The 25,474-nt window shown below is 51.7% G+C and overlaps 3 protein-coding genes across 5 annotated transcripts; 1 reads left to right on the top strand and 2 right to left on the bottom strand.

Moving 5' to 3' along the window:
• Nucleotides 1-471: 471 nt before the first annotated feature.
• ECSCR (endothelial cell surface expressed chemotaxis and apoptosis regulator) lies at nucleotides 472-9,172 on the bottom strand. Of its 3 annotated transcripts, XM_080804037.1 has the most exons (10): nucleotides 9,050-9,162; nucleotides 5,792-5,836; nucleotides 5,456-5,506; nucleotides 5,223-5,282; nucleotides 4,625-4,735; nucleotides 3,131-3,244; nucleotides 2,635-2,733; nucleotides 2,390-2,426; nucleotides 994-1,090; nucleotides 472-824 (listed from the first exon to the last, which is right to left on the bottom strand). In XM_080804037.1, exons 1-10 carry the CDS (start codon nucleotides 9,108-9,110, stop codon nucleotides 816-818), a joined length of 684 nt encoding a protein of 227 aa, XP_080660163.1. In that variant the 5' UTR covers nucleotides 9,111-9,162; the 3' UTR covers nucleotides 472-815. The 3 variants fall into 3 exon arrangements, with proteins under 3 accessions (XP_080660163.1, XP_080660165.1, XP_080660164.1); XM_080804038.1 differs by lacking the exon at nucleotides 2,635-2,733 and having other exon boundaries at nucleotides 473-824; nucleotides 9,050-9,172; XM_080804039.1 differs by lacking the exons at nucleotides 5,223-5,282; nucleotides 5,456-5,506 and having other exon boundaries at nucleotides 9,050-9,171.
• A 7,092-nt stretch (nucleotides 9,173-16,264) lies between these two features.
• On the top strand, nucleotides 16,265-17,261 carry SMIM33 (small integral membrane protein 33; the record flags this gene model as incomplete). Its single annotated transcript, XM_080804355.1, is given in 4 exon segments — nucleotides 16,265-16,339; nucleotides 16,785-16,807; nucleotides 16,809-16,860; nucleotides 16,863-17,261. Coding segments are annotated over 4 exon segments (549 nt in total).
• Nucleotides 17,262-20,261: 3,000 nt separating this feature from the next.
• Nucleotides 20,262-25,334, bottom strand: STING1 (stimulator of interferon response cGAMP interactor 1). The gene is made up of 8 exons (XM_080804477.1): nucleotides 25,221-25,334; nucleotides 24,803-24,894; nucleotides 24,081-24,307; nucleotides 23,764-23,947; nucleotides 23,413-23,521; nucleotides 22,336-22,574; nucleotides 21,423-21,609; nucleotides 20,262-20,876 (listed from the first exon to the last, which is right to left on the bottom strand). Exons 3-8 carry the CDS (start codon nucleotides 24,305-24,307, stop codon nucleotides 20,686-20,688), a joined length of 1,137 nt encoding a protein of 378 aa, XP_080660603.1. The 5' UTR covers nucleotides 24,803-24,894; nucleotides 25,221-25,334; the 3' UTR covers nucleotides 20,262-20,685.
• Nucleotides 25,335-25,474: the final 140 nt, after the last annotated feature.

Genomic DNA, 25,474 nt, shown 5'->3' with positions numbered 1-25,474 from the left:
TAAAGGGGGTGGGTTTTGGCTTATGAAGTCACAGACTTATCCCTGTTCCAGACCTCCCCAGTGTTATTCCCATAGCTAGGACCAAAGCGAGGCATGTCTGCCCTGGGGCAGGCAGAGGACATCTGCCCTCCTATTACTCAGCTCTCCCCACTGGGCTTCCCTAGTCAGAATGCATTGTGCCTCTCGTGTTCTCATTCTCTAGGTTCTCTAGGTGTGTGCACCTAGAGAGTTTACAGCTCCCTTTCTCTCTCCTCTCTTGAAGTAATTAGTCCCTCAGGAGCTCGTTCCTCCTTAATGATCCAGGGGAACTGAGGCAGACCTGACAGAACGTTCAGTCTACCTCGCAGGTTGCTCAGAGAGCTCTCTACAGGGGCAGAAGCTTGGATCTGTGCTTGCCCAGGAAAGGAGATATCACAGCTGCTAGAGCACCATTAATAAACCTGCACGAGAGCACAGACCTTAAAAGAAATTAGACTGTCAGCCAGAAAATAATTTTAATGCAAAGTAGCAAGGGCCACTCCACTTTGTCATTTTCCTTGCCCTTGCCCTCCAGACTCCCCCTTCCTTTGACGGTGAGTAGGTGGGAGGAGCAGGCTGTATTTCCAGAGTGGCTGCCCATATGGGAAAGAGTCTCTCATCCTGGCAGCTTGCTCCTAGATCTGGAGGAGTGCTGGTGTCCTTTAGATCTTGGAGTAAGTGTGAAATAATAAAATAATTTATATGTGGTTCATGCCTCTAGCACTCCCATCGCCTTCCTCTTTATAGTCACGGGGCAGCTTCATCATCCTTGGACCCATGGGGACCTGACATTGCTTCTAAAGAACCTGCAAAATAAATACATCGTGAGAAAGTGTGAACTTCTCAGGAGTGGTGGGGTAGGGAAGAGGAGAGCAGAGCCTGCGTCTTTGAAAGTATCTCCTTTCCTGTTAAGGAACTAGAACCTGAAGGTGAGAGAAGGAGAGAGAAGGGAGGAAGGAACCAGGAAAAATGTACCTTCTCTGCTGTGGGGTATCCTTTGCTGTTATTCATGTTGATATTCTTCATGGAGATCAGGGTGATGCTGTCTTTCTCTCCATTGGCTGTGGAGCAGCTAGGGGTAGGAAAGGAACATGGGTTGTAACATGGAGGAGCAGGAGCACGATGGGGTGGTCAGGGAACTGTGGGGTCACGTGTTGGAACTTCGACCTTTATTTCGATAAACCTGTATTTTGGTGATGGGCCCCAATGAAATGGGCATGTGCTTGGAAGCCCAAAAAACTTGTATCTAAATCTTAGTTTTACTACTTGCTACTCGTGTGATCTTAACCAAGTTACAATGTCTCCAAGTCTCAATTTTTTCAAATGTACAGAATGCAGTATATCTGCCTTGAAGAATTGCTGTAAGGATTTGAGATAATATTAGAAAATATCTACCATAGTGCCTGGCATGTACAACATGTTCCTAAATAAGTGTTTTCTTATTTAAAATAAGAAATATCTACCATAGTGCCTGGCATGTACAACATGTTCCTAAATAAGTGTTTTCTTATCTAAAGGGGTATATAGAGAGGCGCCTGGGTGGCTCAGTTGGTTAAGCGTCTGACTCTTGGTTTAAGCTCAGGTCGTGATCTCAGGGTCACAAGATCCTGCCCCACGTTGGGCTCTGCGCTTAGTGCAGAGTCTGCTTATGTTTCTCTCTCCCTCTTCCTCTGCCCTTATCCCCTCCTCTCTTTCTTTCTCTAAAATAAATCAATAAAATCTTAAAAAAAAAAAATCATTAGAATCTGAATTACATATTAGAATATATGTATTCTCTATAAATAATTATATATAGATACAGAATCTATCTGTACAATCTATCTATCTACCTATCTATAAAAGAATCTGAATTATATTAGAATCTGAATTCCTACACTTTTCATGAGGGGGTTATAGAGGCTTAGCTCTTAGGCTGAAGAGTTCCAGTTCCTCTCCTGTCTCCTGATTGTTTCATTTTAGGGTCACCCCTGTCCTGCCGATCCCTTGCTTTGGCCTCAGGGGTGGCTGTCAATATTCCATGTATGCTTGTGTGAGCGTCCATGTAGAAGGCAGAAAGTATCAGTTCTTTTTCTTTCTTGTTTTTTTTTTTTTAAGATTTCATTTATTTATGTTAGAGAGAGAGAGAGAGAGAGAGAGAGCAGGGGAAGGGGCAGAGGGAGAGGGAGAGAGAGAGAATCTCAAGCCAGCTCCACACTGAATTCAGAGCCTGACGTTGGGCTTGATCTCATGACCATGAACTGAGCTGAAATCCAGAGCTGGATGCCCAAAAGCCTGAATCACCCAGGCACCCCAGGAAGTTTCAGTTCTCTCTTGGAGTGGGGGACTGAGAGGTCGATAGATGATTCCTCCCTTATACTTCTGACAGTCTTACCTTTCAGATAGCCCCGAACTCCCAGGCTTCTGGGGATCTGTAAAATAGTCAAAGGGACAGATTGGGGGTCACATGCTATAACTCAGAAGACCAACCTGTCCCTCAAAGCCCACCCAAGTGGACTACCCTCCCATCTCATCAGTGGTGCTTATGTGCCATGCTTTTCCTACACTCTAGTCCCAAAATGCAGTTCTTGGTCTCTTATTAAAGAGGGGCAAAGGGGGCTGTCAGTGGCAAGGATGTACCTTCAGACTCTTTGTTCTTCCGACACTTAAACCTTAGACTGACCACACTGACTAAGACGATCACCACAACCACCAGGATGACAATGAAGCTGATAACACCTGAGCAGGGAAAAGGTCAGGGTAAAGGAGAGGCAAAGGAAGGGTCAAAGGGGGCAACAGGAGTCCAAATTCCCTTCCCAGCTAAGTGCTCTGTAGATAGGCTCTGAGAGCAAAGAGAATTCCCCTTCTCTGCTGAATGAATGAGCTCTCAGCCCACTACCCCTGGCCAGAGTGAGCTCCACAGCTGCCTCACCCCCCAACAAGAACATGGAACCCAGCAGAGCCCAGAATTGCTGACTGGAGGGCCCGTGAAGGCTCCTTCCTACCAGGGCCTCCTTCATCAGCCATGCCCTCCTAGAACAAATAGGTGGGATTTACACTTGTGTTTCCAGACCCAGAGTCCAAGTTAGTTCAGGGATGGGGTCTCCTGCCACTCTCTCCACCTTGTCTCTCTTACCAAATGCAGCCACAGTGAGCACCGTCTCTGATGTGGGACTGGGCAGGACGGACAAGTCTTCTTTGGTCCTCAGGCTCATGGTGGTTGATATGGGAGTAGTATTTTGAGAAGTGTCTGAAATAGGATGGGGATGGGTGCATTAGTGATGGGACTGGGATGGCCCGCCAGAGGAGAGAGCTAGCTCCCCTCCCACTTTCCTAGGTAAAGGACTCAGAAGGAGGCCATGCCCTACAAAAAAGACTTCCTCCTGCCACTCAGACCGGATCTCTTGAGGATGGGGGTCAGACTGGGTAACGTAACATGGGATCAGGTGATTGCCCTGCTGGTTGCTCATATTACTAGCTGCAGGGGACTCCGAAAAGTTCAAGATGCCTCCCCTGTTACTCTCTTCCCACCATCCCCTTGGGACCCATTTATGCTCCAGAGATAGGGAGCCAGACTGGGCAAGGTAGAGCCCTCTGTATTTTGCCCAATGGTTGAAGCAAGAGGAAAAAAAGCACACTGGAGGTTTATCCCCAGACACTCATTTAATAAGGCAGGCTGTTGGTTAAGGGGCACAAGTTTCTGGCCCTCTTAAAAAATAGTATGATCAGGGCACCTGGGTGGCTCAGTTGTTAAGCATCTGCCTTCAACTCAGGTCATGATCCTGGGTTCCTAGGATTGAGCCCCACATTGGGTTCCCTGCTCAATGGGAAGCCTGCTTCTCCTTCTCCCACTCCCCTGCTTGTGTTACCTCTCTTACTGTGTCTCTCTCTCTCTCTCTGTCAGATACATAAATAAAATCTTTTTAAAAAAGTAGTACGATCACCCATCTCTTCTCCCCTCCGACTCTTTTTTTTTTTTTAAAGCTTTTATTTTAAACTAATCTCTACACCCAACATGGAGCTTGATCTTGTAGCCCTGAGATCAAGAGTCGCAGCTCCAGCGGCTGAGTCAGCCAGGCGCCCCCTCTTCCACTCATTGTACTGCTGGTCTGATCGCTGTCCATTTCCTTATCCATCCCTGCACTGCCAAATAAGTCTGTGAGTATAAAAAAAAAATCCCAGAGCCAAGGGGTAGGATGAAAGAAAGGGTCAGGGTACTCTTCATTGATAACACAGGCAGGACAGCAGGGCCACGATGGAGGTGTCCATCATCTTCCAGCTCTTGCCCCACACTGGCGTGTGAAGGTCAGCCTGCCCAGAAGAGTGTGGAGCCGTGGCTGAAGGCCTTTTGCCTCCCTTTCCATCATTTTGGGTTCTACCTCTCCCTTTCCCCTCCATGCCTTCAACAGTCCTGAGTCCAGGCTCCTTTTGCCTTCATTGTGACCAGGCCCAAGGCTGTGTCTCTACTTCCCACCAAACCTCTCTCATCCCCAAACCAAGCTGCCACTGATGTGGCTCCCGGCCCTGCAAGGCCTCCTTGTGGGGCAGAACCTGGGCATCCTGAAGAGGTGGAGAAGGACCCCAACAAGACATGACCCAGTGCTCCTGACCCTCAGCCCCAGGTACTCACCAAGTCCTGCTGTGGATGTCTGTGCCTGGGACTGACTGTCCATGGTGCTGGTGCTTGGTGTCACAGGTTTTCTGGTTACCATGAGGACCTGTGAGGCCTTGTCCTGAGCTGCTGTGGAGTAGGAAGCATGGGTGGGCCTGCTCAGGGCCTCAGCCAGAGTGTACAAGGGTCCCTCTTCAGCCCCAAACCTTCCTTTTCTTTACTGCTTTCAATTCCAGAAGAAGCCATCCTCTCTTTTTAACTTTGGGCCTTTACCTGTAGGGTTCTGTCTGCCTGAAATCAACCCTACCACCCTCCACCACACAGTCCTCATCTGCTTAACTCCATCTTGGACCTCCACTTCCAAGGTCACTCCCTCTAGCATGTCTTCCCTGGCCCCCCGAGTCAGAAGTGGCCTACGTCCAAGTCTGTCTCGGCCCTTGCAGCACCTTCTGCTGTGCTCATCACATCCCGTTCCCCCTGCTTTGTAGCTGGCCACATGAGGTCCTGTTTACTTGTCTGCTCCCCACCAGTCTGTATTCTCCTCTAGGGCAGCAACTGTGTCTGCTTCCTCACTGGGCCCTCCCCAGAGGGCATCTGGATCTGAGCCTCAGAGTACCTTGGGTCCTAGTGCTGGCCAGAGAGCTTGGGCTGCTGGGATCTGAGGAAAGGCTCTTTCCTGCAAGGACAGAGGCAGGGGGAGGTTGGAGGGGGCAGACTGGGTGACACCACACTCCCTTACCCAGCTGAGAACCCTTGGGGTCCAAGCAGATCCAAAGGGCTGGATGGGGGGATTGGGGGGGGTGCTGGGCTGGGGCAGGGAGCAGCCCTTCTGCAGCCACATTCACTCACCTATGTTGGAAAAAAGCGGCTCTGTGGTCTGACTTGGGCTGCTAAAGTTTCCTGAAACAAATCATCTGAGGCTGTTGCTCTGTCTCCCTGTCTTCTTCCCCATAGCTGGAGTTTTCTAATCTTTCTCCCTGCCCCACCCCCCAACCTCCAACCATTCATCCCTCTCCTCTTTTGAGGCACATTAGCCTAGGTCAAGCTGAAATAGTCCCCAGACGAGCTCAGCCTTCGATGTCCTAAGAGCTTGGGCCCCACCCCCAGTCACCTGAGATCTGTGCTCCTCTTGCCCTAAGTGGCCAGGCCTCAATGCTAGAGTAGGTCCCATGTGTTTGGTCTTACCCTGAGGGTGAGATGTCTGGATTGCCCTGGGCTGGGAATGGTGACCTGCAAGAGAGAGCAGAACACTTTGACTAGCTTGGCGAGACTCTTGCCCAGCTCCGAGCCCACAGGGGAACCCAGTCTTTCCAAGACTTCCGTGTTGGAAGGCAGGCACGCTTGGCAGAGGGCTGGAGGATGTGGCTCTGGTTCACAGGCCTAGCTTCCTCTGAAACCATAACTCAATAGTACCATCACCCCCACCTCAAGTTCAGTGTCCCAGAATCCTTTTCTGTCTCTTTAATGCCACGTGGGTTCTAAGCCAAGCTGATAGGAGGTCAGGGGAAGGTTATTTCAAACCAGTGATTTGTCCAAGAACAGAGGGCCAGTGACCTGTGATGTCTGGATAAGGACCTAGGACTCCAGATTCTTGCTTTCCTACCATTGAGCCATCCACTTCTCCCTGTGAATATTGTCATCTTGGTCCTGCCCCCAAGGGAAGGGGATGGAAAGAATAACGTGGTGAATAAAATGAGGTTAGGGACTGGGGTTGGTATCTGGGCTGTCTCTCTGCCCCGTACCCCAGTAGGAAGGAAGAGCACACACAGGAAGTGAGTTCTGAGGTATATATAAAGGCCACGGAAGCTCTAGAACACGTGGCCAATTTTACCTTCACAGGCAGAGGCTACTTCAGAAACGGCCGTTGTTGGCCAAAACCAGGGAGGAGCCAGTTACCAGGAGGCCCCAGTCAGAAGCCCTCACTGGCTTTTCGGTTTGTACACGTGTATGCCTGTGGGCCTCTGTGCAGCTGTGTACGTGTGTTTTTGTGCCCCCGTGTGCGTCCCCTGTGTGTGTGGGACCTGAAAGGTCAGGTTGTGTTTGCTCATTTTCCACAATGAAATCATTCTTGAAACCTGTGAACAATGTGAAAGGAAAACAACGTGGGGAAGTGGACCCGCCCAGCCTGGTTCCCGTCCCTCTGCCTCGGCTGGGACCGCAGCCTCTGGCCTGGCCCTCGGGCTCCCAGGCCCCCTGTCCGCAGGGAAGTCCCAAGGCTAGGGCAGGGTGAGCGGAGGCGGCTGCCGGCCAGGGCCCTCCCAGCCTGCGGCAGCCTGCCGGTCTGTTTATTTTCCTTAGCCACTGCCTTCCTCCGTGAGGCTATCACTTGGACGGTGGGGATTTAATGGTTTCCAAGCCCAGGCTTGCCCAAAGCCTGGCTGTGTTTTTCCAGGTCACCAGTCTCTGGTAGTATCCTCCCTCCTGGGTGGGCGTAGGAGGGGGATTAACACTCCTAGGTGCCTGAGGCTGGAGAGAATTCTACCAGCTGAAAATGACCCTGGAAGAACACCTTTCAAGGCATAGCCTGAAAACAGCCGTCAGCTACTGATCCAGTGTGTTTTAGGTTCCGTCTGAGCTCTGTTAGGTCGTGACGTTAGCTTTTAGTGGGTGGCCACAGTACACTGCCTTCCCGCAGATATGGAAACAAAACCAGGGGCTTGGAAGGAGTTCCAGAGTCACAGACTCCAAGTTCAAGTACCCTGTTCTGTCTTCTGGCCCTGTACCCCTACCAGCACTTTCTTTCACCAGTGGATTCCTCTTCGAGTAGAGGAGGGACTTCAGGAACACCTGTTTCTGCAGGTCAGGGTGCCTCTGACCACTGGGCATACAGACAGCCCAGGAACTGAGGGCCGCAGAGATTTCTGATTTTCCCATCTCTCCTCCCTAATCCCTACCTGCTTCACGACCTTCCAGCCTCTCCCTTCTCCCTCTCCACCACCCCGTCCCTCATTTTCTTCAGCAGCATAATTTAATAGTTAAAAAATCACAGCTTTTGGAGTCTGACAGGTGTGAGTTCAAGCCCAGACTCTACCACTTCCTCTTTGACCTAGGCCTGTTTTCTCTTCTTTAAAACTCAAATGCCTTTCATGCCTCGTAAGTGATTGTGAGGATAAGAAAATTCATATAAAGCACTTAACCCAGTACCTGACAGACAGTCCATGCTCAATTAATACTAGACATTTTTAGTTTTGCACTGTTCCCTCCAATCCTCCAAGTCTCTGTGTATCCACGTCAAGTCGCCTTGTGGGCCTGATTAGCCTCCCAATGGTTCCCCCAAGGGGGATAGTAAGTGTACTGAGATTTTGAGATGAGAGATGAGGAAATTCAAGGGGCGAGCATGGCTTATGTAGGTAGAGTTTACACAGGATGTTTCGAGCCCTCCCACTTCCTGGGACACTGCCCCCTCATGAGTCTTGCCGTTTAATCTCCTCCTCTGCCACTTCTGTGGTTTCTACAAGAGTTTAGTCCCGCAGCCCTGGACCAAATGTGTGACTCTGTTCTCTGGGGGTGTGGGGCTGGGGGTGGGGGAGCAATCAGAGTCTTACTCTGAGCCCATGGGCTTCTAGAGAAAAATCTGACCTCTTCAGGGGAGGGAGTACTGGAACTCAGGCTTCCCATCCCCTACCAGGGGAGAGCCATCCTCTCTCCCCGTCCAAGCACTTTGCACTTTTTTGCACTCTTTTCTGCTGCTCTGAGAGCAGGCTCATAAGTTCGCAACAGAGGACGGCTGGAGAGTGAGGTAGGGGTGGGGGAGGGATGACCGAAGGGAAGTTGCTACCCTATGAGTCAGAATCTCCTGGATTTCTCATGGTTCCCAGCAACCGTTCCCTAATTAGGGGACCCCTTCTGAGCTGCTTCACGGGCAGTCTCAGAGGTGTTGTTTCCAGTCGTCTCCTCTGGCTATCTTTTCACCCAGCCCCCCACTGGGCAAGGATGCTGTGTACATCCTCTCTGGTAAATAGTTCTTTGTATCTAACCTGAGTCCCTCTTGCTGTGATTTGAACTTCAAGTCAACATTTGGAATGCCCATGTTGTTACTCCTCATATGAAAAAGAGTAAGGATCACCCGTAAAGCCTGAAGTGCAGACAATTGTATGCTAGAACACCCTGGAAGGAGCTTTCTGGCCTCAGTCTCACACCAAGAGAGTCGCTTCCCTGCATTTCAGGAGACCAGCCTCTGTGGGTGCCCCAGTTCATCCTGGAAATTTTCTCACAAAAGGGTTTCACCACACCTCGACTTTGTGTTCGCTAGGTACTGACCTCCCCCCACACACCCCCAATTCAACTGGTTCCCTTCATGAGAAAGCTCTGGAATTTCCCTTGGGCATGGGCCTGGATGGAGAGCATGTGCCTCAGTCGGTCCGTGGTGAAGGATGGACAGGCGCCCAGGACTGCCAGCGGCGGGAGAGGAACTGCTGGAGCGGAGGGGCGAGTGCCTCTTACCTTGGAGTAGGAGGACGCCGAGGATGGCCCAGTACAGCTGCGTGGCTCTGACGGTGCCCATGTCAGCGGGGTCTGTGGCGGGGAGGCAGCCGCTCCACGGTGGCTCTATCCATAGTGGAGAAGAGAGAGGGAGTGCTGGGGCGGGGTGTCGGGTGGGGGCTGGCTCTCCAGGAGCTTCCTGTCAAAGAATAGAAGGAAACAGATTGGGACTGGCTCCAGGGGCCCTGCTCAGCCCAGCAGGCCCAGATGAGGATGTAAGGCTGGAGCAGCCGTGACCATGCCCCGAGCTCTGTCCGGCCTAGGCTAGAGCCATTGTGGTGTCTGTCCTCCAGGGCCTTTTGACAAAGATCAGTGATGGCCACGAGGCTCCAGGCCCCCTCTCTTCCCCTCTGAGGGGCCATCAGGTCCCTCCCCACATAGTCTGGAGGCTTTTGGAGGTTTTCCTGGAGTCGAACTCCAGTCCGTCCCCATACTGTTTCAGACCAGGTCCCCATCGCCCATGACTGAGCCTTGAAGCTCAGCCCACCAGCCACCCATGCTCAGGAGACGTTGAATGCTTCCCTTTCCTCTCCCTCCTCGGGGCTCCCCATGCGGATGGGACGCCCAGCGCCTTTCATGGAGGCCTTACAAACATTGTTCTTCTTCTTCTTAAGGTTTTATTTTTAAGTAATCTCTACAACCAATGTGGGGCTCCATCTCAGAAGCCTGAGATCAAGAGTCGCTTGCTCCCCTGATGGAGCCAGCCAGGTGCCCCTCTGGTTATTCTGAACAGTTCTTCATGTTGTCGGAGCTGCATTCCCTCCCAAGGCTCTAGGGGAGATCTGTTCCTTGCCTCTTCCAGCTTCCAGCAGCTGTTGGACATACCTTGGCTTGTGGCCACATCACTTCAGTCTCTGCCTCCATCTTCATATCACCTTCTCCTTTGTGTGCCTCTTATAAAGACACTTGTCATTGAATCTCATGACCATCTGGATAATCCTGGATGACCTCCTCATCCCAAATCCTTAACTTAGTTATGTCTGCGAAGACTGTTTTTCCACGGAAGGTAGTATTTCCAGGTTCTGGGGACTAAGATAATGATGTATTTTTGTGGGAGCGTACCATTCAGGCACTATGGCTATCTTTCTCCCACTTTAAAGTTCCTCTTTTCACCTTTGTAATTATGTAAATACCACATATTACAATCATTTATTATTTTGATGCACAAATTGTCCCCATTTTGGTCATTGGGGATCTCTTCAAGCTGGCTTTCGTGTCCTGTTGACATGGTTCCATCATTCTTTGAGCACTTTCTTACTTTCTGGAATAACAAGATGTTCCATGTTCATCTTGTGCCCAACCTTGGAATCGGCTATTTCTTCAAGGAGCCCTAGTTACAAATGGTATTTAGAAACTGAGATCCTGTCAGTAGGCATGCTCATTGCTACTCAGGGGTAGCTTCTCTAAGGCCCTTCTCTCTCTCTCTCTCTCTCTCTCTTTTTTAAGATTTTTAAAAACCTGAGCACCTGGGGGGCTCAGTGGGTTAAGCCTCTGCCTTCGGCTCAGGTCATGATCTCAGGGTCCTGGAATTGAGCCCCACACGGGGCTCTCTGCTCAGCGGGGGGCCTGCTTCCCCCCCCCCCAACTGCCTCTCTGCCTACTTGTGATCTCTGTCTGTCAAATAAATAAATAAAATCTTTTAAAAAACCCCTTTATTTATATATTTTAGAGAGTGGGGGGTGGGTAGAGGAGCAGAGGGAGAGGGACAAACAGACTTTGTGCTGAGCATAGCGCCCCACGCAGGGCTTGATCCTATGACCCTGAGATCATGACCTGAGACAAAAATCAAGAGTTGGAGGCTTAACCAACTGAACCACCCAGGCACCCCTCCAAGGCCCTTCTCTTAAATCTGGCTCTCCCTGAGTTTATTTGATCACTCGCCTTGTAACTAACCTCCCATCTCGGTGCCACCCTCCCCTCAAGGATACCTTCTACTCAGGCTCTGACCCTTCACTCTGGGCCCTTCCCCACGCCTCCTGGGCTCTAACACCCTTCTCTGTGACAACCTCCCACCTCCATGGGCGCATTGCCTAACTTGTTCTGCCTCACCTTTGGGACTGGATTATTCCAGAAGTGAAGGGAAAACAAGAGAAGGAAGAGCTTTCCCTTTATTTTCAAATCATAAGCATTTCCTGCTGGCTCACAGTCTTCATCATGATTGTATTTTTTTTCACATTTTATTTATCTATTTATTTTAGAGAGAGAGTATGCGTGTTGGGGGTGGGGGGAGGGAGGGAGAGAGACTGGCTGACTTCACGCTGAGTGCAGAGCTGGATCCCATGACCCCAAGATCATGACCTGAGCCGAAACCAAGAGTGAGACACTCAACCCACTGAGCCACCCAGGTGCCCCTCATTGTGATCATTTTTTTTTTTAAAGATTTGATTTATTTATTTGACAGACAGAGATCACAAGCAGGCAGAGAGGCAGGCAGAGAGAGAGGAAGGGAAGCAGGCTCCCTGCTGAGCAGAGAGCCCAATGTGGGACTTGATCCCAGGACTCTGGGATCACGACCTGAGCCGAAGGCAGAGGCATTAACCCACTGAGCCACCCAGGCGCCCCATTGTGATCATTTTTAATGGCAGCATATTTACTATTTTGTGGTCTGTTTAACCACTTCCCTGTTTTTAAACGTTTAAGGTGCTTCTGGTTTTTCTTTTTATGACTGATACTGCTGTAGACAGCTACAGGCTTCGTTTTAGCCATTCTAATAGATATTTAATTTTTTATTGTGTTTTTAATTTTCTTTTTCTATTACTTTTTAAAGATTCTATTTATTTGAGAGACAGAAAGACACAGAGAGAGAGTGAAGGAAGGAGCAGAGGGGGAGGGAAAGGGACAAGCAGATTCCACAATGAGTGGGGAGACTGACATGGTGCTGGATCCCAGGACCCTGAGATCATGACCTGAGCCGAAACCAAGAGTCAGACGCTCAACCCACTGGACTACCCAGGTGCCCCTATTGTGGTTTCTTTTTTTTTTTTTAAGATTTTATTTATTTATTTGACAGACAGAGATTATAAGTGGGCAGAAAGGCAGTCAGAGAGAGAGGGAGAAGCAGGCTCCCTGCTGAGCAGAGAGCCTGATGCGGGCTCGACCCCAGGACCCTGAGATCATGACCTGAGCCAAAGGCAGAGGCTTTAACCCACTGAGCCACCCAGCTGCCCCACTGTGGTTTTTTTAAAAGAGCTTTATTGAGATATTATTCACATGCCGCTAAAGGCTGAAGGTTTGTGTCCCCTCAAAATTCATATTAAAATCCTAACTTCCAAGGTGATGGTATTAAGAGGTGGGGCCTTTGGGAGACGATTAGGTCATAAGGGTGGAGCCTTCCTGAACAGGAAGTATGCCCTTATAAAAGAGACTCTAGAGAGCTAGCTTGTCCCTCTGAGCCTCAAGAGGACACAGTGAGAAGGCACCATCTATGAGTCAGGAAGTGGGCTCTTGATGGACACTAAATCTGCTGTCATCTTGATCTCGAACTTCCCAGCCTCCAGAACTGTGGGAAATAGATTTCTGTTGTTTATAAGCCACCCAGTTTATGGTATTTTGGTATAGCAACCTGACTACCCTAAGACGCATACTATACAATTTACCCATTTAAACTGTACAATTCTGTGGCTTTTAATATTATTCAGAGACTTGTGCAACCAGCACCATGACCAATTTTAGACCATTTTCATTACCCAACAAAGAAATCCGACACCCATTATAGACCTATAGCTTTTAATAAGAAGGCTGGAAATTGGATGCGGTTGAGATGGGTAGCCCTTGCTCTCGGCCTGCTTCCAGTGACGCAGAACTTAAGATGAACCCCCAAAGGCAGCCAGGTCCCAGATGTCCCCTATCCTGGCAACTTCCTGCTGGCTTGCTCAGAACGTCTACACAATTCCCTCTCCTTCAGCTTCAGCAGCAGACTCCTAACCATGGCTTCCTTCAGTGAGGACAGGAGGGAGGAAGGGCTACTCCTTGCTTCCCCTAGGCAACAAGGCCACTTCCACCTCCACCGGGGAGCTGGAAAAGAGAAATGACCCCAGTGTACGGAACTGAGTCAGGGGCCTCCTGCCCAGAGGGGTGACGGTGGGGAGGACCCCAGAGTCTTTTTATTTGTGGTTCCAGTGCTCAAATGTTGAGAGCCAGGGCTTTTCTTCCCTGAAATAAGAGCAGATTCTTGATCATTTTAGAACCTGAACCTGAGAGGTTCCATTACAACACAAAGCCAAAAAGAAACAGAGGGAGTAAGTCACTGAACGACTGTCGTGGCTGAGAACTGCCATCCCCATAGGTGCAAGGTAACGGCTTACAAAACTCCAGGACTCAGGACAGGATGGGGGTGGGAGGATGCTTCCAGTTTCCAATTCTATTCAGCAACCTTTGTCCAGTACCTGCTGTGTAATACCAGGCACTGTGATGGACTCTGGGACACAGACAGGAAGCCCTGATGGGGCTCAGAGGCTAGGAGGAAAAATGGGCCCCCACACACCTGTACATCAAAGTGTGACAAATGTCAGGAGCAAGGGAAGAAACATACCAGTGTAGGGTTGAAGGAAAAGAAAGAAAGCTACGTCAGTAGAGTGTGCTGAAGACTACATTCCTGGCAGAGGTGGAGCTTGAACCAAAGCCATAAAAGATGGTTAAAGTTTAGATGGTGGGAATGGGGGAAGCGCAGCTCCCAACACTGAGCATAGAGATGGACAAGTAAAGGAAGGCTGAAACAATGGTCTAGTCCCAAAAGTTCCCCCTTATTTCCCAGGCCTTTTAGGAAGTAGATCCAAGACTGATGAGGGAGGGAAAGGGGAGACGAGCCCTCAGCAGGATCAGGAATTGGGCTTTTGGACTCAGGGACTGGAGCCTCGGTGGTGGTGCCTATGGGAGCAATGGAACATGTGTCTTAAGGGGGCAGGAACCAAAGAGCAGAGGCTGAAGCTCTGGCCTGTGACAGAGCCCATATTCCCTCTGGCTGAAGGCTAAGTGAACCCATATGGGACATCCAGAGCCTTGGAGGCACTGGTAGGGGGTTAGCCTCCTAGCTGGCTTCAAGGTCAGCCAACCACTGGTCTCACTCAGTTGCCGGGTCAGGCCCAGTGACCTGGGGTTCTGTGAGCTGGCAGATCTGAGGTCTCTGAATGTCGGAGTGTGGAGCAGCTTGGCTGAAGGACAAGGAATCAAGAGGCACCGTCTTGCCTCCTGAGATCAAACCACTCTTCAGACTGGAATGGAGGGCGGTACAAGCAGAGCAAGGGACAGAATGAAGGGTGGCTGGTTTCATGGAGTTAGTTGAGACCAAAAATTACCCTTTATGAACTCTCCAGATGGACACTTTTTTAAAAAGGCTTTATTTTTAAGTAACCTCTACACCCAACGTGGGGCTACAACCCCGAGATCAAGAGCCACTTGCTATATGGACAGAATCTGCCAGATGCCCTGGTGGGTACTTTTCATGACTTGGACACATTGAAGCCCACACATTCTCAAAATGAAGTTACATTCAGACAAATGCAAAGAGACGTGTAGAATTCATATTTGTAAAAACCAAAGAAGAAAAAGTCCAAAGAGAAAAAAGAAATACCTTGCACAGCAATAATAAACATCAAATTCAACAACATGGTTACCCGTGGGGTAAGAAGGAGGGGAGAGGTCAAGAAGTGGGGCTTCTTTTTTATTTGTAATATTTTGGTTCTTAAAAAATTTTGAAATAAACATGACAAACTGTTAAGATGGACAGAGCCGGTGGTTGGACCAAGGGATTTAGTATATTATAGCCTACTTCCAGTGTGTTTGAGATATAGCATTAAAAAAAAAAATCTGGGGCACCTGGGTGGCTCAGTGGGTTAAAGCCTCTGCCTTCAGCTCAGGTCATGATCCCAGGGTCCTGGGATCAAGCCCCACATCTGGCTCTCTGCTCAGTGGGGGGCCTGCTTCCTCCTCTCTCTCTGTCTGCCTCTCTGCCTACTTGTGATCTCTGTCTGTCAAATAGATAAATAAAATCTTAAAAAAAAAATCTAAGAAACGGTACTGTCAGGAAATTAGTCGAGGTGTGGAGTGGGATGTCACAGTGGGGAGCAGGATGGGGTGGGGGTGCTGGCAAGGTGTCTGGGACCTGCTGGAGGAGGGGTGGGCAGGCAGACCCAGGCTGCTGAAGCTAGCAGGGAGCATGAAAGGAGGTGCCAAGATCAAGGTCAGATCACAGTTAAGGAAGGGCTGGGCCCTGGGGAGTCCCAGTATTCGCGGAAGTGAAAGCGCGGGAGAGTATGTGTGCAGAGGGTGTGTGCACCCCATAGACGTGGCAGCTCCGGGTAAGGGACAAGCTGGGGCAGCAGGCTCTTCTTCGCAGGGCTGGCCGCCAGTCCCCGGGGAGCCTTGCACCAGGCGGACAATGCACCAGGTAGACTTTGGGCTCAACCCCTCCAGCTAAGCTGCCTGTCTCCCTGCAGGGCCCCCAACCCTTTCCCCAGCCTGAACTTCCCTTTTTCCCCTGTACATCTGGAGCTGCTTCCTCCCTCCCTCCTCTGTGCAGGGAGCTCTGTGGCCTGGACCCCAGAGAGCCTCAGACTTTTAACTGGGGGTTGGTATTGGGCTTCCTACATGCAAAGGGACAGTGTTGGGGATGACAGCATAACTGAGAAACTAAAGAGAGAGTGTTCTTGATAGCCTTCCCTGGACCCCAGTTGCCATCTCTTGGGGGATGGCCAGGCTGATGGCTCCAGGTTTAGGGGAGAGGTTCCACCCCAATGTGCCGGGGAGGGCGGGGCGGGGCTGATGGTCCAGGGTGGACGGGGAGGGAGGCTAGGGAGAGAAGTTTTCTTGAGCCTGTGGTAACTTCATCAGCTGGCTCTGGCATTTATTGTTTGGAGGTTTGCTACCTTCATGGTAATCCATCCCACCCCTACTCAACAGTTAGCAGAACAGAAACAGACAGACATTACCCCCAGCTTCTGGCTGGGACCTTGAGAGAGGCAGAGGCTGGCATGGCTTCTCCTCAGTGCAGCCAGGAATCCACACTGGGCATCCTCTCCCTTCCAGGTCCAGACCTGAGACCCCTAAGAAGATCCTATGTTATGGGAACCCCCAGCTTTGGGGGTTCCTGCCTCATTTTCCTTTCTCCCTCCCCCAGGGTACCACCCTTCTGCCTTCTGTGTGAGTTGAGGGTGGTGGGAACCTAAGATGCTCAACACAATGACTCCCTTCTCCCAGGACTTGAAGAATGGCTGCTCACTGCCCACGGGCCGGGCCGTGGGACAGCAGCCCCTCGTGGGCTCAGATTCCTGACCTAGGATGTATAATCTGTTGGAATTTTACTGGAGACCTGGATAGACAGAGCAGTGGGAGGGGACGGATGTGGGGGGCCACACTCTGCATGCCAGACTATAAGGAAGCCCTCTCCATCGCTTTCTGAATGACTTTGTCTCCCTATTCTCTTTCTGTGTCTCTCTACATCTATTTCATTCCTGGTTCTTTATCTCTCTTTCTTTGTCTTCTTGGCTTTGTGTTTTCCTCTTTCTCTCTGTATCCCCCCCCACCACGCACCTGTATTTTTCTTTGATTCTCTGTCTTCCTACATGCGGGTTTTTTTGTGGGGGGAGTTGTGGGGTTTATTGCTATGCATGTGTTTATCTGTACGTTTCTTTGTCTCTCCATGTCTTCACTCCCTTTCTTTGTCTATGTTTCTCCCTCCCTAATGCTCTCTGTCTCTCAGTTCCCTTTGGGTGTCTGTCTCTCCATTTGGCTCTTTTTCCGTGTGCACAGGCCCATATCACCCTTTTTCTCTCTGCCACTCCCCTACCAGGCTGGCCACCGTCCCTGGCCTTCTGCAGCTGTGAACGGCTCAGGGCAGGAGCCCCAAAGGCAACTCCCAGAGGTGCCGGGTGGGACCTGGGAACCACCGAGAGGGGATGGACTACCCCTGCTCACCATCATTGTTGCTGCTTTTGTCCTGCTGGCTGTCTGTATCGTGGTGGCAGTCCACTTTGGGCCAAGACTACACCAGGGCCATGCCACTCTCCCCGCAGAGCCACCAGCCCCAAAGCCAGAAGGCGGCATCTACCTCATCCGCTGGCGAGTGCTGGGCCCCCAGGACGCTCATGGAGACACCTGGCAGGAACCTCCTGTCCCTGGCTCCTGCCCTGTGCCAGATGGGCCTAGGCTCAGCGTTGATGAAGTCACATGTCTGTAGGAGGGATACTTTGAAAAGTTGGACTGACCTGGCTCACAACAAGAAACCGGACAGAGAATTAGGGCAAAAGCAACTTGGGGTCTGGACATCAGAGCTTTGGAAGTGCACACATGGACTCAGCTGGAGCTGCTCTCTCGGCAGAATATTTATAGAGAAAGTGCTGATGCGGACAGGAGAAATAAAAGAAGGTTCAGGGCTTTGCCTGGAAACATGCTCCTGTGAGCATTACCAGGGCCCAAAGCCGCCCTCACAAAGCTACTCCCTGCTTTTCAGGGACCATCAGGTCCTTGACCCTCCTTTACCAAGTCCGTACCTCCTCCTCTCATCCCTAATCTCCTTTGCTTTTGATGTCGGCATGAGTCCAGCTTGCAAGATTCCCCCACCCACCCCACCCCTGTGCAGGGAATCTCAGAGTCTCACTGTAGAGGTCCTGGCCCCCAGTGCTCCCAGGTCCTGTGAGGGCTAGTCAGGGAAAGCTGAGGCAAAGAACCTAGGGGTCTGCCTTCTCTGGTACTCAGGAAAAGAAGGAAAATCTGTTGCCCTTCACTGATCAGAAGATAGCCCTTTGGCTCCTGGGGCCTAACCCTCCTCAACAACTTCCAAGGCCCTTGTAAAGCCCCAAGCACCAGTTATATCTCCCTACATGGCTTTTGAATGCCTCCTACTATGTTGGGGCAAGACTTTTTCTTGCCTTCCCAGGATGGGATAGAGGGAATTCGGGGCTCTCTTTACCTGCCCCTTTTTGTGTGTATGGGCCAGTTGGAACCAGCCTAAAATTTATCCCACAACGTGTCCCAAATCCAGGACCTTCCAGCTGTGGGAACACAAGAAAGGAAAAGGAGCTCCATGCGGCTTGTCTAAGGGAAAGAAGGAGTGAAGAGAGGGATTTGCAGGGGGTGGTGGGCGTGGAGGGTGATAAGATGCGGGAAGGCAGTGCTGAGCCTCCGGGAGGCTCTCCAGAAGGCACCCTGTCCCTGACCCAACTGTACCTCAGTGTTGTGCGGTTGAGAACGTGCAGATAGGCATTTATGGAGGGGCATCTGGGTTCTTTACCCTGGGGAATGCCTGAAGACAGCAGACACACCCTAGTACTGGCCTTGGTGAGACCCTGGCCATCAGGAAGGTGAGGATGGCAGACAATGCAGAGGAACAGAGGTGGAGATTGTAATGTGCACTGAGGACTGGCCTGCCTCCTTTGTGGTCCAGCTGTACACCGGGCACCCGACTCACCCGTGGACCTGCGGATATCCTAGCGTTCACTCCGCATAACAACTTTGGGAGAAAGAGCCCCTGTTCTCCCAGTGTTACAGCGGAGGATATCCAGATCCCCAGGTGGACACAGGTGCCAAGTGGTGAAGTCAGGATTTGAACCTGAGCTGTCAGACTCTCCAGCCTAAGCACCAAGTTGGGGGCTAGATGGGTGGGGGCAGGTCATTTTGGAAAGGCCCTTGATTCTCCCCTGGTTTCTAGGCACAAGAATGATTGATGTAAGGTTGGAGGAGCCTCAGGCCTTGGGGGGGTAGGATGGCTGGGACAGCTGGGAAGAAGAGATTGTGTCCTCCTTTCCTCCTTAGGCTCTGGAATCCTTGGGAGCAATTGGTTCCTTCTGGCAAATGTGTGTCTGTCTGTTGAGCCCATCTCCACAGTGATGCTGTACGCAGAAATTTGTGCTGAGCATTTGTGATAAAAAAAAAAAAAACAGAGGTGAGGGGCGCCTCGCTAGCTCAGTCAATAGAGCGTCCAACTCTTGATCTCAGGGTTGTGAGTTGAGCCACATGTTGGGTATGGAGGTTACTTAAAAAATTTTAAAACAAAATGAAACAAAATCAAACCAGAGTGGGAGGTAGGGAACAAGTCGTGGGTAAAACAGAAGGAACTGGTAGAAATGGGCTGCCTGCCCTCCCAGATAGGGGAGGTTTGCCACTACAGCATTGTAATGGCTCGGTTCTAACAGTGATGGCATGGTGTAAGACACAGCAGATGCCTGGGTGTGTTGTCCGAGGTCTCCCAGAGTATATCCTATCTCCTCACACGAACCCTCTTCTCCCCTTCCCCCTTATCCGTTTGCAGGCTCTATCATCCGGGCACGTTCATCCAGTGACCCCTGGTCCTTCGAGTAGCCCCTTGCCCCGGATGTGGCTGTGTGCCCCTCATGGCATCGATGTGCCTGCTCAGGCTGCTCCGTATTCCCCAGCCTCTCACTAGAGACAAAGGCCCATGGGGCAAGCTAAGCTCTCTGCCCCCAGCCTGACTCCTGGGCTCCGTCCGCAGTGAAAGCATGCTCACCACCACACTGCCCTGTCCTAGAATAAGGAGGGGTCTAAGGGGTCTAAGGAAGTGGAAGTATGTCTGTGCAAGTGGATTTGGACATTTCAGATTGCTTGTGTGAGTCAGAGTCTAGCCGGAGAAAGACAGCACTCAAATAGGTCATCTGAGGACTGCTGAAAAGGGGGCTGTTTACGGGTGTCTGGGTGGCTCAGTCGGTTGAGTGTCTGACTCTTGATTTCAGCTCAGGTCATGATCCTAGTGTTGTGAGATTGAGCCCCGCATCAGGTTCCGTGCTGGGCATGGAACTCCTTGAGAGTCTCTCTCGCCCTCTCCTTCTGCCCCTCCCCACCCACCCTCCCCCATGAACACCCATGTATGTACTCTCTAAAGAAAAAAAAAATTGTTTAAAAAAGAAAGGGGGCTGTTCAGAAAGGGCAGGTATAAGGAGACTATAAGTGAAGAGTGAGTGCTCCAGAAGGGACATTAGCAGGAAGCCAGGACCATCGCTAGGTCTGAGCAGCACGGGGAAGGGGCAGATAATGGAACCTGGGGAGAGACAGGGTTACCAAGAGCATGGCAGAAGCATAACTTTAGGTCAGAGATGCAGAGAGCCCACAGTGACCTTGGTGCTACAGGGAGGAATCTGGGAGAGTAACTACCCCAACCTCGCCCCCCTCCCTTTCCCTCTGTTCTCCTACTGGGGCTTCCCATGGACTGAACATGACCAGAATTCAGAGAGCAAGGGAGCCTGTTGATGCCATCCTAGGGCAGAGGAGGGAGAGAGGGCTAGAGAGTCAGTCTGGAGGTCCAATGAAAGATACCTGACACATCCCTTAAATTTACCTGGCATTTAGAGTTTACAAAAATGTTCCATACAGTCATAATCGTCACAACAACCCTGCAAGATAGGTAGGACAGTGATTATAATCCAATTTCACAGATGAGGACACTGAGGTTCAGAGAGGTAAAACAACTTGCCCAAAGTCATAGGATTCGTCTTGAAATGTTAAGTTCAGGGACCTTCTCTGAGAGGCTCCCTGTGGGAGGAAGTGGTTCTGCTGGGCATTCAGCTGCTGAAGAAAGCCCTTCAATCCACAGTCTTGGGGATCCAGAGTCTTGGGGAGCACTGGGGGTTCAGGCCAGCGAACCCTGAGCATCAGAATAAATCCGTGCGGAGTGGGAGAGGCTGTTCCAAGCCACTGATGAGGAGCTTGGGCTCCTGGGACAGCATGGAGGAATTGGGTACAATCGAGGTGTCTGGGCCACCCATAGTGACCTCCCTTTCCTCCTGCCGCAAGTGCCGGAGAATCTCCTGTGACAGGGAGAAGCTGCTTCCCTCTGCAGGTTCTGGAACAAGGATGGGGAAGGTGGGTGAGGAGTGCGGTGAGGACCTCTCATATTCTCACTTGAACATGCCCTGAGGCTTTCGGGGGCAGAACCTCCAACCCTTCCTCTCCCTCACCTCGCTGTGTCCTTCCCCACCCCTGGCCCTGGGGCTAGTGTTCTGTGGAATTCTGGGGCTAGAAGTGGTTTTAGAGATAACAGAATTCCACCTTCCCAATCCTAGAAATGGGGCTCAGAGAGAGCAGAGACCAGCAGCCCCGGTCTCTGTGTCCTGGGGCTGGGGCTCTTCTGCTTCTTCTAGCATTCCTAGATGACGTCAGGGGCTCCTGGAGCCCATCTCTTCACACTCCACCCAGGACCCATAGCCAGATACTCAGAAAGCAACTGAGAGGCCTAAGTGGAGAGGTAGGACCTTTCCCCGGGCAGGAAGGAGCTGGGCTTGGATGCCTTGACCGCTTGGGAAGACCCAGGGCATGGTGCCACTCTAGCTACTTCTAACCTCTCGGGACACCTCTTCTCTTCCCACCTGGTAGCCTAGCAAGCCCTCACCCTGGTAGACGATAAGGCGGCAGTTGTTCTGCGATTCAGGGGCATCTGCCAGGATGTCTTCAAGTATCCGGCAGAAGAGTTTGGCCTGCTCAAGCCGATCCTCCCGGCTAAAGCCAGCTCGGCCGTCCTGTGACATGGCGAAAAGGGTCTGCAAGGGGGTGGCATACTCCAGGACACAGCTGCCCGCCTAGAAGAGGTGAGATGGGGGCAAGACTCAAACAGGGCCCAGACAGACAGACTCTGGACCCTGGTGCCACTGCTGGGGCCCCACTCCCTCAGCCTGTAGAGATGGAGTTCTGGGAGGAGGCAGCCCTGATGGGATCCATGGAGTCTGGTGGCCTTTGCTCCTAAAATCAGGACCACGACTATGCTAAATTTAACCTCCACAGATCCTCCTTCTCGGATCCTGGGGCGAGGCCCACTGAGTCACTCTGCTGTCCACTGCTCCAGTGGGAAATCAAATGTGGGGGCTGGACTCTGGGTTCAACCCTGGTCTGGGCTTCCTCCAACCTATGTGAGATCTTACATACATTCTCACACCTTCGTTTAGGGCAACTTTATGGTCAAGTACGTGGTTTGTCAGGTTGAAATCGTCCTGTTTCTTGCTGGTTCTTTGAGTCTCGGTTTCCTCATCTGTGAAGTAGGGCTCATAACAGTCCTCACGCCACAGGTGGTAGCGAGGGTTAGATGAGGCCGTCAGATGACTGGCATCTGGTATGCACTAAGGGCTCGATTACTGTTACTGGTTGCTATCGTCCTTCAGAGCCAAATCCTGCCCAGCCCTGGGACCAACTCGGGAAATGAAGGCTCAGAGGAGGGCAATGGATTTGTATCAGTGCTTGGCCCAGGGTCAGAATTCTGGTGCTCTGGGCTGGATTCCTCCTTAGCAGCACCCTCCTCCCTGAACACTCACCGGTTGCCCATTTTCCAGAAGCTCATAGACACTGTTGGTGTAAACCCGGCCCTTGATGCCAGCACGGTCAGCACTTTGCTGCGGCAGCTCACATAGGAAGCGAATGTTGGGGTCGGCCACACTCAAGTCGTCAGGAACCCCACAGTCCAGAGGGAAGAGGATGTGTAGTCGATGGCTCCCCAAGCCCCGGAGCATGTTGGCGTGCTGTAGATTGTACATGCGTATCCGGGCTGGGAGCCCTGGGGTGGAGAGGCCCAAGAAGTCATTCCTACAGTCCTGTCACCCAGGACAGAGACCCAATTCATTGGGTCCCTCAGTGTGTGAGTGCAAGAGAACCACGGGTCCAGCCACTTGCGTTGTGCCTGAGCCAGGAAGGGCAGAGCCTTCAGGAACCCTCCCCCCACTCCTTCTCCTCCCCTCCTTCAGTTGTCCTTTGTCCAGATGTCTCTGCTCACCCCGCTCCTTCCCACTACAGCTTTTAGGGCTCTAAGAGGCAGGAAGAGTCCTGGAAGGTGACAGGGTCTGGCCTCTCCCTCCAGACCTGTTTCCTAGCAGAGGCCCTGGTGACAAGGGCAGAGAGCAGTGAGTTATGGGAGAGCCATGGTCTTGGCAAGCAAGTCAGAAGAAATGAGACATGACACATGGGCTCATAGTAGAGTGGTCAAGGATCCAGGCTCTGGACAGACCTGGGTTCAAATCCTGTCTCTGCTCACTAAGCCGTGTGACTTGGGAGAAGTGACTTCACCTTGTAGAGCCACGATTGTCTTATCTCTACAACAGGGAAGATAATTATCCCTTGTCCACAGGGTATGAATTAAAAGTGAAAATGCACCGCCAGATCATGCAGTAAATATTCATTGGAAGAACTCATGCTTAACCTGAGAGAAATCACTTAATGGCTCTAAGCGCCATATTCCTCCCTGTAAACCAGGCATAATAACATCCTTCATGCCTACAGAATTGCTTTGGGAATCAGATGATTCCTTAGGAACAAAAATTCTTTGAAAAATATGGCAGGTTTTATGTCTTATTGTCTGTCTTAAAGATCTGGAAATAGAAGCATCAAGAATGGCTCACCTGGCAAGATCAGCCGCAGGTACCCAATGTAATATGACCATGCCAGCCCGTGGGCCACGTTGAAGTTCCTTTTCTCACAGACTGCAGAGACCTCAGCCGGGGCTAGGCCCTGTAGACAGCAGGGTGGAGCTGGAGAGCCTCCATGAAGGATAACCAGATTCCTCCTCCTCAAAAAGTTTTCCCGACCAGCTGCCAACCTGCTCCCTTCTCTGCCACTGTTGTGGGACATTACACACTCTACTCTACGGACCGACCTCTAAACTAGTCCCATCCCCACTGCTGTGCTCAGAGTAGGACCTACTAGCTGCTCCCTCCACTTGGCTATACCCTCCACCTCCCTCTGTGTCTCACCTGGAGATCTAGGAGGATGTTCAGTGCCTCTGAGAGGCCCAGGTGGGCAAGCATCCAGGTGAAGGGCAGGCCAGCTGTGTATGGGAGGGAGCCATAGAAATAGCAGGAGAGCAGCAGCAGAGCCCCACAGCGAATGGGGCAGCCCAGGCAAGCCCGCGTAGCCCTCCAGTAGCTGCCCCGGTACCTGCAGGGGACAGGCAAGCTCTGGACTGCTGCCCTGCTCAGCCAGGGAGACTCAAGGAGGGGCAGGGCTGGGCATCAAGAGAGCAAGACGTGGGGGCGGGGGGTTGGGCAGTCGCCATGGGTAATGGAGTCACCTGGAGTGGAGGTGGCACAGCTCCTCAGTCAGATGACAGACCCCCTTGAAGAGCAGTCCCAGCTGCAGGGAGGCCAGGTGGAACACCAGCCATCGGAGAATGTGTTCTGGTGGCTCTCCCAGAACCCAAAGGGCTGCCAGGCAGACAGCGAACAGGACGAGGGCTGCCTTCTGGGCTCTGGTCCCCCTAGGCCGTGGGATGGATGGGTGCAGGCTAGAATGGGGCATCTGTGGGTACCAAGAAACCCATGGCTGTTATCCTCCCACTCTCCTACCATGGTGGGAGAGCTTTCTCCTTCTGGTGCCCAGCCAGGGTCAGAGGCTGTTGTCAGAGATGCCTCTAGAGGACAGGCTGGGCCTAGAGCATCCCAGCGCTCCTGTCTCAGAGAGATTTGTTGAAAAAGAAGCAGGGGAAGAAGTGGGTGCGCCCACACATACACCCTACCCAACCCCAGGAAGACCACAGATGTAGTGAAGAAAAAAAGCAGGGACTGTCCCAGACCCAGACCTGAAAATGTCCTGTGAGGTGCCACCCACATAGGGACTGTTGGGAACCTGGGCTTCCCTCTCCACCGAATCCACCCCAGGGAAGGTGTTTGTCAGCAAAAGTGACACCATAGTCTGGGGGTGCAGGCAGGACAGTCGGAAGGCTGCTGCCCATCTCTGGGTGTCTGGGAGCCTCAGCCTTGGAGCTTATGCTCCACTGCTCCTGGTCCTACCTACCTTCTACCTCGGAGACTGCAGATTGTTTCTGGAAGATGACAGGGAGAGGTCTAAGACTCCCACCGACCAAGTGCAGACTCTCTGGGTACAGCCTGAAAATGGGACTTTAAAAAACAATCAAAACTTTTTCCACAACACTCCAGCCCTGGTGTCTCACCAGACCACAGCTCAGGAGAGGACGGTATTTCCTGCTCCCCGGGAAGGGAGGAAGGGCCCTGATGAGCCATGCTCCAGTCTTGATGTGGAGAGGGAAGCTTGAGGAGGCCCTTGTTCCGTTGCCCTTTGCTCCCCCTCACCGTCCCCTGCAGCCATAACCCTGAACACCTCAAGAGCCCACGATCAAACAGACTCTCCAGCACCCAGACAGGGCTCCACACGCTCTCAGAGGAAGGCAGCACACACACTACACCATACCGACCTGCCTGATTTTGATTCTGGTCTGGACGCAGATCCTCTTTTTCTGGAGACTGTGATATCAGGAAGGAGGAAGGGAGAATGAAAGTTATTTCCTGTAACAGCAGCCTTTCTGGTAAAAGGCTTCGCAGCAGCTGAGAGCCTGCAGGGGAGTGGGGCTTTGGCTTCCACGGGAAGTAGCCACGCCTCTGACTTCTCAGAGAGAACCCTGTGATTCTAGCTAAAAAAACAGTCACATGGAACCTCACCATCAATCAT

This window comes from Martes martes (assembly GCF_963455335.1).
Source record: "Martes martes genome assembly, chromosome: 5".
NCBI classification, from domain to species: Eukaryota; Metazoa; Chordata; class Mammalia; order Carnivora; family Mustelidae; genus Martes; species Martes martes.
The sequence above is the reverse complement of the archived record's forward strand: the minus strand, read 5'-3'. Positions and strand labels throughout refer to the sequence as shown.

Coding starts and splice junctions, on each gene's coding strand:
- ECSCR (XM_080804037.1), bottom strand. CDS start 9,110: ATGGGCACCGTCAGAGCCACGCAGCTGTACTGGGCCATCCTCGGCGTC. Junction 3,245..4,624: donor GACATCCACAGCAGGACTTG/GTGAGTACCTGG, acceptor ATCCTATTTCAG/ACACTTCTCAAAATACTACT. Junction 2,427..2,634: donor GAAGAACAAAGAGTCTGAAG/GTACATCCTTGC, acceptor ACTATTTTACAG/ATCCCCAGAAGCCTGGGAGT.
- STING1 (XM_080804477.1), bottom strand. CDS start 24,307: ATGCCCCATTCTAGCCTGCACCCATCCATCCCACGGCCTAGGGGGACC. Junction 21,610..22,335: donor TTCTGGAAAATGGGCAACCG/GTGAGTGTTCAG, acceptor CACCTCTTCTAG/GCGGGCAGCTGTGTCCTGGA. Junction 20,877..21,422: donor CCGCCTTATCGTCTACCAGG/GTGAGGGCTTGC, acceptor TCCTTGTTCCAG/AACCTGCAGAGGGAAGCAGC.